General features: G+C 40.1%; 2 protein-coding genes across 2 annotated transcripts; both read right to left on the bottom strand.

Annotated features, from left to right (window-relative positions):
* Positions 1–162: 162 nt before the first annotated feature.
* LOC116042412 (tripartite motif-containing protein 16-like) lies at positions 163–1,952 on the bottom strand. Its single transcript, XM_035998875.1, has one exon. The coding sequence runs from the start codon at positions 1,910–1,912 to the stop codon at positions 245–247; it is 1,668 nt and encodes a 555-aa protein (XP_035854768.1). The 5' UTR covers positions 1,913–1,952; the 3' UTR covers positions 163–244.
* A 2,049-nt stretch (positions 1,953–4,001) lies between these two features.
* Positions 4,002–9,827, bottom strand: LOC116042413 (pre-mRNA cleavage complex 2 protein Pcf11-like). Its single transcript, XM_031288571.2, has 4 exons — positions 9,816–9,827; positions 5,770–5,895; positions 4,910–4,945; positions 4,002–4,344 (listed from the first exon to the last, which is right to left on the bottom strand). The coding sequence occupies exons 1-4, from the start codon at positions 9,825–9,827 to the stop codon at positions 4,072–4,074; spliced, it is 447 nt and encodes a 148-aa protein (XP_031144431.1). The 3' UTR covers positions 4,002–4,071.
* Between the last annotated feature and the right edge of the window lie 636 nt (positions 9,828–10,463).

Below are 10,463 nucleotides of genomic sequence, written 5' to 3'. Positions count from 1 at the left end.
AACACAGGAAAGAGAATTAATAGTTCTACATATTTGAGACGCTGAAAACAGCATTTTCTGACCGTTTTTTTTATGAAAAATTACTATTAACAATAAATAGTCAACAAAGGTCAGTTTAAAAAAAAAAAAAAGCTACAAAAACATGTAAACACACGAAAAACGTCAAACACTGACAAAAAAACGTTGAAAACATAGAATGTCACAAACAAAAAAAAACAGAAGTTAACCCTTAAATGACTTCTGTCTATTTCAGTTTACAAAACTCAGCAGAGGATCCAGAACAACCATAAAACCTTAGTCCAGCATAGAGGGGCTGAGTGAATGTGGTCTGGACTCTGTGGAGGAGAGTCATGGTTTCAGAGACGCTGTAGAAGGACAGAATACCTGCACTGTGATCCAGGTACACTCCTACTCTGGAGGACTCAGGACCTGAGATGGGAGTTTGGACTTTGTTGGAACAAAATATATAACTGTTGTTGTCACAATATAACACCCAAGATTTGTCATTTTGTCCAAATCCACATTCATATGACTCCCCTGCTCTGCTGATATTCTTGTATGTGACCACTACATCAACTCCTCCTCTCCTCTCCACCTCCCAGTAACAACGTCCAGTCAGACTCTCTCTACTCAGGACCTGAACCCAGTCAGTGAATCTGTCTGGGTGACTAGAATAAGACTGATGTTGACTCATTACTGTTGCTTTCCTGTTCCCCTCAGATAATAACAGCTGTGTGTGTGCTGTGTTTGGATCCAGTGTGATTTCACGTGAATATTTTAAGAATCCAGCTCTGGTCTTGGGCTCTGGTTGTGGCAGTAAAACGTCCACTTCAGTCCCTGTCAGTGAGACCTTTGTCCACTTCTCTCTCAGGACGTCCTGTAGTTTATCTCTGACTTCTGACACGGCCGCTGTCACGTCCTCAAAGCAGCTCAGAGGACGGATATGGATGCTGGATGTTGATTGGCTGAGTGGTGACAGTGAGGGGTAGTTGTGTAGAAACTGGTTGTGATCCTCTGTGTGTGAGAGCTTCTTCAGCTCAGCGTCTTTCCTCTTCAGCTCAGTGATCTCCTGCTCCAGCTTCTCCTGAAGCTCTTTGACTCGACTCACTTCTCTTTTCTGCTGGGATCTGACCTGCTGCTTCACATCAGAGCTTCTTTTCTCCAGGAGACGGATCAGCTCAGTGAAGATCTTCTCGCTGTCCTCCACTGCTTTATCAGCAGAGACATTGATGGCCTCCGCCTGCTGTTGAAGCAGCTTCACATCTTTCTCTCTGTCCTGGATTCTCTGCTGGATGTTTTGTCGACTCCCCTCGAGCTCTCTCTGCCTCTCAGCTCTCTCTGCTGCAGCTGAGACTGTGTCGTGGCCTTTATGTTCATCCACAGAGCAGAGATAACAGATAAGCTGCTGATCAGTACGACAGAACATCTTCATCACCTCATCATGACGAGAGCAGACGTTCTCCTGGAGCTTCTTGGACGGCTCCACCAGCTTGTGTTTCTTTAATGGAGCTGATTCATAATGAAGCTGAAGGTGTTTCTCACAGTAAGAAGCCAGACATTGCAGACAGGACTTGTGTGCTTTGAGTTTTCTCCCGGTGCAGACATCACAGGCCACATCTTCAGCTCCAGCATAGCAGTGATCAGCAGGAGCAGCTTGGAGTCCAGTCTTCTTCAGCTCCTCCACTAAATCTGCTAACAAGTTGTTTTTCAGCAGGTCAGGCCTCGATGTGAACGTCTTCCTGCACTGAGGACAGCTGTAGCTGTACTTACAATCCTCTACATCCCAGTGGCTTTTAATACAGTTCATGCAGTAGTTGTGTCCACAGGGAGTAGTCACCGGATCCTTCAGTAGATCCAGACAGATGGAACAAGAGAAGGCTTCCTGGTCCAGCTGAACTCCTTTCTGCGCCATTTCACCTCTCTCTCAGTGACAACGACTGTCTGAGTCTCACTTCCTGAGAAGTGAAACTAGTCTGAGCTCTGATGTAACAGGATGTGTGTGGGAGGAGTTATCAAGTCTTGCTTCATTCCTGGAGGAGGAGCATTTAGAGAGAGATACTGGGTGTGTTGCAATGCCCATTCTACCATTAGTATGCCAGAATTTTTTTTGTAAGTACCAATTGTATGCAGACTGTACTGCAGCCAACAGTATATACTTTTATAAGAGCAGCTGCAGTTTGTACTAAAGTAAAAAGAAAAAGTATGTGATAAGGAACGCAGCAACACTTGTTAACAACAGAGCTCATTTCTCATTTAAAAACTCTGCTGACTTCAGCTTTTAGGAGGTAAACTCTTCTTAGAATCAGAGGGTTTGGAGACGGCTCCCCAGTTCACTAAATGACTGAGTTGTCCTGTTGTTAAGTTTATATTGTTTACAAAAATCCAAACACAGAACACGGAAGACACATGAATGAATCACAGCTTTTTGTTAGTAAATAGCAAATTTGCAAAGTAACTACAATCTGTGAAACATATAGAATAGATTTAGCGCCACCTTAACCATCATCAAAATGCTGCTGACATGTTAAAAATAGTTCGGCCTAGAACAATAACACATCCTGAGAGGGTTTCTTCTGAATGATGAGGGCTTTAACCAGGGGCGGTTTGGCCATCTGGCATTTCTGACAAATGCCAGAGGGGCCGGACCATTTTTTTAAATGTGGGCCGGTCTTGTTGTGTAATATTAAGCATTTGGCCAGTCGGCAACGGCCGGCCTGGTCCCGAGATGGGCCGACCGACCCAATCAGAGGTTACTCAAATTGGGACGTTCAGTCAAAATCAAACACGTCACCTTCAAACAGGATCTCTGTTTGCAGTGCTCAGGCTGTACCGGACCCTCCCGGTGACCATGCTGCTCTGGGGGACCGGCTGCTGACGGGCGCAGAGCTTCGCCGGAGCTCTGACTGCTGTCTGTCCGCGCGGGCGTCTGACGGCTTCAGTATTACATTGAGACAGTTTCATTACCGGTTAAAAACGTCTCGTTATCGTGTTAAATAGTAGTCTAATTCTGTGTTTTGGTGCAGTTAGTGTAGGCCTATAGGAGTACACATGACAACCCTGAACAAGCAGCATCGCTCCGTCCCTGTGTGTCTGTGTGTGTCTCTGTCTCTCCGTGTGTGTGTGTGTGTGTGTGTGTGTGTGTGTGTGTGTCTGTATCTCTACGTATGGTCCTGGACCTTTGAATGATGCGTTTGAGAACCGCTGCGTTAAAGTCTCCGTTCTGAAAAGAGATAAAAACAAACAAAAACAAACGACCACATGAAATAAACACACAGCGGAACAGTCTTTAAATCCACTAAACTTTATTCGTAGCTCTGAAACCTAAATGACAATCCAACAGCGAGCGTCAACGAGCCAAACCACCGCTCACACAAACACGTTTCAGACTTCACTTTTTATTGAAAAGACCACAAAAAAAACAAAAACAAAAACAAAAACGAAAAAGAAAGACGACTCGGATCCTCCGTTGGAGTCTTCCGTCTGTCGTCCAATCAGATGATGCTTACCTTTAAACGCAGCCAGGAACTACTTCCTGTCACCCCAAAACCAACCAATGAAATGGCTCCACTCAGCTGTTCCCAGACCGTTAACTCAATCACTGTTACACCAGACGGATACCAAAAATACTTTAATTTATAAATTAAATAATTTACATCTCTTTGCCAAAAACCCCCAAAAAAACATTTCTTGTTTTTAATAAACAGACCTGACAACGGTCGGCAAGAATCAAATACAAAAATGTATTCAAAGTTAATGTTGCCGAGGACGACGGCAGCCTCGCTCCGCACGCCTCCTCGCTGTGTGTGTGTGTGTGTGTCTCTGTGTGTGTGTGTGTGTGTCTGTGTCTCTGTGTGTGTGTGTCTGTGTGTCTATGTGTGTGTGTCTCTGTGTGTGTCTATGTGTGTGTGTCTGTCTGTGTGTTTCTGTGTGTGTGTGTGTGTCTCTGTGTGTGTGTCTCTATGTGTGTGTCTGTCTTTGTGTGTCTGTGTGTCTCTGTGTGTGTCTGTGGTGTGTGTGTGTGTGTGTGTGTGTGTGTGTGTGTGCGTCTAGTCCTCGTGACGCTGCAACGCGTCACTGTGTGTTCTCGTCACATTGGACTCGGTCCGTTAAAACCTCCGTCTCTTCCGTTTTCACATCGGGAAGCTCGCTCGCCGTCTCAGAGTCTACTTCCTGTTTGACCGAGGCGGCGCCAGTGGCGGCGGCGATGGCGGCGATGGCAGCGGCGGCGGCGACAGCACAGGAGGAAGTGGCGTCTTCCTCTTCCTGTTCCTCGCTCTTCACGAAGGCGCCCAGCGGGTGGTCCGTCAGCGTCTTGTTGGGCGACGGCGTGGCGTCCAGGTACGTCTGCAGGGAGAGGAAGCACAGCGTCACGGCAACGCTTTGTTATTATTTCAGCCCGTCGTCACGGAGACACACAGAGCTCAACAGAGACGTGATCTTACGTTCAACGATGGTCCGACAACACATTTATATTATACTCCGTCACTGGAGGATTATGGGAAGATGGGGGGGGGGGGTGTCTGTGTGTGTGTGTGTGTGTGTGTGTGTGTGTGTGTGTGTGTGTGTGTGTGTGTGTGTGTGTCTGTGTCTGTGTGTGTCTGTGTCTGTGTGTGTGTCTGTGTGTCTGTGTGTGTGTGTGTGTGTGTCTCTGTGTGTGTGTCTGTGTCTGTGTGTGTGTCTGTGTGTGTGTGTGTGTGTGTGTGTGTCTGTGTCTGTGTGTGTCTGTGTCTGTGTGTGTGTCTGTGTGTCTGTGTGTGTGTGTGTGTGTTTTAGGTGTTTGGCTTGATTTTAGGATTCTAATATTCATTTTTCCATCATTTCTGTAATAAAGTTGAGATGGATTCAACATGTTCTGACCCCCTGAACGTTGATTGTTGCGTCTTTTTGGGGAGAAATCTCAGTTACTTACATTTTTATAATCTTCAAAACAGGCGGGATGGAAGTTCTATGGAGAGAAAACACACAAAGACATAATTAATAATCAATAACACGTAAAAACCCTTCAGAAACAGATCTTTGGTCCTCAAAAATATGATTAAAATGTGTTAAAATACATTTTAAAATCTCAGTTTCTTACAGTTTCAGGTGTGACGTCTTCACTCGTCTTATTTTGTCCAAAACCCAAAAGATCTGATGTCATTTTAATGTCACATTTTATAATTCATTCCACGAGACTTTTTAGGAATTCTTATTCATATTTCTTGGATTTTATTTTTAACAATTTCTATACTTTAATTTGCAAAAAGAAAAATATTTCTTTGGACATTTTATAATATTTTTTGGACATTTTATAATATTATTTGGACTTCTATAATATTTTCTGGACATTTTATAATATTTTTTGGACTTCTATAATATTTTTTCGACTTTTTTCTTATATTTCAGGTTTTTAAACTAATATTTTAACTACATTTTACAAAGAAAAAATTCAAGGCATTTTTATTATTTGATTAACTTTACAAATTATTTTTAGAATATTTTACTAACATTTGTTTGGCCATTTTACAAATTTTTTTTGGTTGACATTTTACAATATTTCGGGGACTTTTTACTTAATAGTTTTAAGGAATTTTACTTTTTTTTGACATTTTACTATTTGTTATAATCTCATAATTCTTAGGACACTTAACTAAGATTTTTTTGACATTACTAAAAAAAAAAATAATAATATTTTAGGACACTTAACTATTAATGTTTAAGCCTTTTAACTAAGTTTTCTTTGTTAATATTATATATGTTTTCCTAATGTATAGTGGGAGAGAGTGGTACCTTGTCGTCGACCCTGAGGGCGTTCTTCAGGAACCAGTCCTCCTCCTCCTCCACCCAGTACGTCTCAAACGCCTCCTGGCAGATCTCACACAACTGTAGAAACAGGAAACAACAACAGAACACATTCTGTATTTAGTTTCTTTATATTCATACTTTACTTTTTACTTTGTTTAGCTAACGTCTTGGCAGAGAAGTACTTAATGTATGGAGACTAGCTCTAAACGTGTCACACCTGGTAAAAACAGATGGATATAAAGAAGGTGTGTGTGTCTGTGTGTGTCTGTGTGTGTCTGTGTGTGTCTGTGTGTGTCTCTCTGTGTGTGTCTCTGTGTGTGTCTGTCTCTGTGTGTCTGTCTGCATGTGTGTGTGTGTGTGTCTCTGTGCGTGTCTGTGTCTGCGTTTGTGTGTCTGTGTGCGTGTCTCTGTGTGTGTCTGTCTCTGTGTGTGTGTCTCTGTGTGTGTGTGTGTGTGTCTGTGTGTGTGTGTGTGTGTGCGTGTGTGTGTGTGTGTGTCTGTGTGTGTGTGTGAGTGTGTGCGTGTGTGCGTGTGTGTGTGTGTGTTTCCTGGATGGATGGACTCTACAATGTCAGAGCATGGTGAAAAATGCCCAAAGATCTTTTTAAAAAGCTATTTTATCAAAAACCAATCTCGATCTCATATTGGACTAAAATAGATCACCGAAACGTGTTTCTGAAAACATTTTAAGAGAGAAATAGGCCGTGCAGTTGCTGAATCTGTCTTCATTTCAGATCAATCAGATAGATAGATAGATAGATAGATAGATAGATAGATAGATAGATAGATAGATAGATACTTTATTCATCCTGAAGGAAATTTTAGGATCCAGTAGCTTAGACAACCTTAACACAACAAACACATATATCACACATACATAAGAATAAAAATAAAAATAAAAATCACGCACAGAATGCAATGACCATGATAAGGTCTGTGCATGTGAACAATCTGACAAATTTTCTACAATTTTAACTATTTTAGTATTATGGCAAAGCATACTAAAGATGAGAGTGCTTTTCATAATGCCCAACAAATGCTAATAATCAATTTAGAGAGATTCTGTCATAGGGCTTTTCGTTATATCTTATTTAAAAAAAAAGAAAAGAAAAAATGTATTCGGGGTAGCGTAATCTTTTCAACTCATTTTATATTATTTATTTATTTGTATTTTTTCTTTTTGTGTGTGATTATTGCATTAATTGTAAAATATGATTTGTATTTTTAAATGTTGTGTAATCTGAATAATGTCTTGTGCGTATGGTGTGTAATGTGATGTCGTAAATTGTATTGTCACATGATAGATTGTAGGACCCCAGGAAGAATAGCTTTTAGCTATGCTGAAGCTAATGGGGATCCAAATAAAACAAACAAACAAACAAATAGCGTGTAGTTGGTTAGACAAACATCTGGTAATATGAATGAAGTGTGCGCCATGTGGTGCAAAAGTTAGAATTTGATAATGCTATATGTAGTTCTGGTTGCAGTTCTTCATGTTGCAGGATATTTGAGGTATTTTGCAGTTTGGGTGTGTGGTTTTGTGAATTGTGTTGAGTATTTTGATAAAACCACACTAGTTTGCAAAATTGTGTTTTAGCAATTGGAAAAAACTGTAACAGATAAACAACAAAAGGGAGCATATGTCCTTCAACAAGAATAGATATTTACTCACCTTTCGCTGGATCTGTGTGTTTTAGGAGTTTTTGTCGCCTTTTAAAAAAATTTTTGGGCAATTTTTCTACATTTTCCGGGAAATTCTGTAGGCGTTTGTCGCCTTTTTAAATTTTTTTTGGGCAATTTTTCTACATTTTCCAGTATATTCTGTAGGCGTTTGTCGCCTTTTTCAATGTTCTTTTGGACATATTTTTTTTAACTTTTTTTGTCGCTTTTTGGGCAATTTTTCGGCACATTTTTAGGAGTTTTTCTTGCCTTTTTAAATGTTTGTTGGGCAATTTTTCGACATTTTCCGGAAATTGTTTTTAAGAGTTTTTGTTGCCTTTTTCAAGGTTCTTTTGGACATAATTTTTTTTGACTTTTTGTCGTCTTTTTAAATGTTTTTTTGGGCATTTTTATTTTTTACGTTTTTAAGTGTTTTTTGGGCGATTTTTCAGGACATTTTTTAGGAGTTTTTGTCGCCTTTTTAAATGTTTTTTTGGGCAAAGTAACAGATAAACAACAAAAGGGAGCAAATGTCATTCAACAAGAATAGATATTTACTCACTTGTCGCTGGATCTGCACGTCTTTCGTGAAGCCAAATGTTATGGGTTGATAACTCAGAAATGATGTTGGGAGACTTCAAAGATGACGACCAGTCTGATGAGTTCAAATCAAATGCAGCTTTATTCAAACAGTGAACATCTCTCATGACAATGAGACAACCGTGAGCATACAGAAGTGTCTGCCCAAGGGTGACTAACATGATCATCAAATGGATCCTTTTTAAACTCTTGTTGTCCTCACACAGTCTAAGCTAGGTTTTTCTGTGAGACAATGTCACCTTAAAACTGACCCGTCCATAGAAGCTCCTTAGAATAGATGAGATACATTGGTATTTTTATTGTATAAATTCTCACGTACAACAATTTTTCACAGATGCAGAGCGGTAATTACTACGTCACTGCCGGAGTATTCAGCTGATTTTTTTTTAAACGTTATTACGGTGCATAACTTACTGGAACAAAGCTGAACAACGTGTTGTTGCTGGTGACAAAACCACTGATTAAATATATGTACATTGAAGCGATACTGGTGTTAAAGACCAGCTGATTGCTGTCCAATTCTCTGATATGAATGCCTGCATTGCATTGTGGGATATGGGCTTTGCATGCACCCAGCTCGGCTCATATCGTAGTGTTCTGTTTTACAGCATACTGTAATCGTAATAACACCGAAATAATATTATTTAAATAAAGAAATGAATACCATGATGAAATCTAAATAAATGTTGATAGATGTAGCGTTATAGTTTTCAAAAGATCAATAAACAACAAAGCAATCCATCATGAAAAAAACGTGAAAATTTAATCTACGAATTAATAGATTAAATTACGTGACCATATCACAAACTGCCGTGAGACTGGGTTGCACAAAAACACACACACACACACACACACACACACACATACACACACCACACACACACACACACACACACACACACACACACACACACACACACACACACACACACACACACACACACACAGGAACTTGTTACTTCATGTCAGCAGAGAGGGAAATATATAACAGACAGAAACATCTTTCACACTAGTAGAAAGAAAACATTTCTTTGACTTCACTTTGACTATATTTTAAATTTCTCCAATGAACCACGTAGTATTTTCAACAGCCCCATGTTGGCAGGTGTGGCATAGACAGCAGCTTTTTAAAAAGCATGTTTCTTCGCTGAGCTGAACATATTTAGGGTAACTCTCTCAGATTTTAAATGAAGAATAAAAGAACTGGAGGTGAATGGTACTGTGTGGAGGCAGGTTGAATCACGTTACAAAAACCCTCAGCACATTTAATGTCATCATGCAAACTTTCCAAACATGGGTCACTTTTTGTTTCTTTTCAGCAACGGTGCACCGTTTGATCATTTACATGCCACGTCTAGTCTGAACCCATCCCACCCATTGATTCTTCATCCAATCAGAGAGCAAACTGAGAAAGTAGAAAACTCATGTTCCAGAGATACTGTCTTCATTTTACCTGCAGCAAGAAGAACAAGATATACAACCATCACATGGTCATGGTGTTCCCTACACTTATAGACAACTTCAGACAGAGATTTCAACTAAACAATCAGCTTGAACTGAGAGTCCTTGTCTGCAGAAGAGAAGAGATCCCTGTGCACAAAACCAACCAGACATAAGAACAGCTTCTTCCCCACTGCCATCACTCTACTGAACTGAGGATAAGTGGGGTCATCCCCACTTTGGTCACTCACCCACTTCTCTACACATTACATACTTATCACTATAATATACATCTTGCACACTACTTTGCACTATAACTTTTTGCACCTTACCTCCCGCTCCATGTGTACTTGTCTTGATATTATGTCTTATTTGTATATTTGTATTTTTATATATTATGTTGATATGTGCCTATATGTATATATGTATATAGTGTATTTATATACTGTGTGTGTCTACTACTACATGTCTATTTGTTAAATGTATAGACAGTGTTAATACCTACCAAAGTCAAATTCCTTGTGTATGTAAGTATACTTGGCCAACAAATCTGATTCTGATTCTGAAGATGATTAAGATATTTATAAGGAACAACTTCAGTTTACCTGAAAAAGGTTTAAATTAGCTGAAATGTGTTGAGATTGGTGGAGAAACCCTTTATGACATTATTCTCAGTTAGATGAGGTCTGTAGTGTGTGAAAGCGGTCTGTGGCTCTGGAGCAGTTTCTCTCCATTTCATACAGAACGATCAGATGCAGGATGGCCACCGACAGGGTGGAGGAAGAACGAGGAGCCATATCTGACGATGTACCATACTATGAGATGGTGTGATATATGAGATATATGAGATGGTGTGATATATGAGATGGTGTAATATATGAAATGGTGTGATATATGAGATATATGAGATGGTGTGATATATGAGATGGTGTGATATATGAGATATATGAAATGGTGTGATATATGAGATGGTGTGATAT

Source organism: Sander lucioperca, unplaced genomic scaffold, assembly GCF_008315115.2.
Source record: "Sander lucioperca isolate FBNREF2018 unplaced genomic scaffold, SLUC_FBN_1.2 Unpl_37, whole genome shotgun sequence".
NCBI classification, from domain to species: domain Eukaryota; kingdom Metazoa; phylum Chordata; class Actinopteri; order Perciformes; family Percidae; genus Sander; species Sander lucioperca.
The sequence above is the reverse complement of the archived record's forward strand: the minus strand, read 5'-3'. Positions and strand labels throughout refer to the sequence as shown.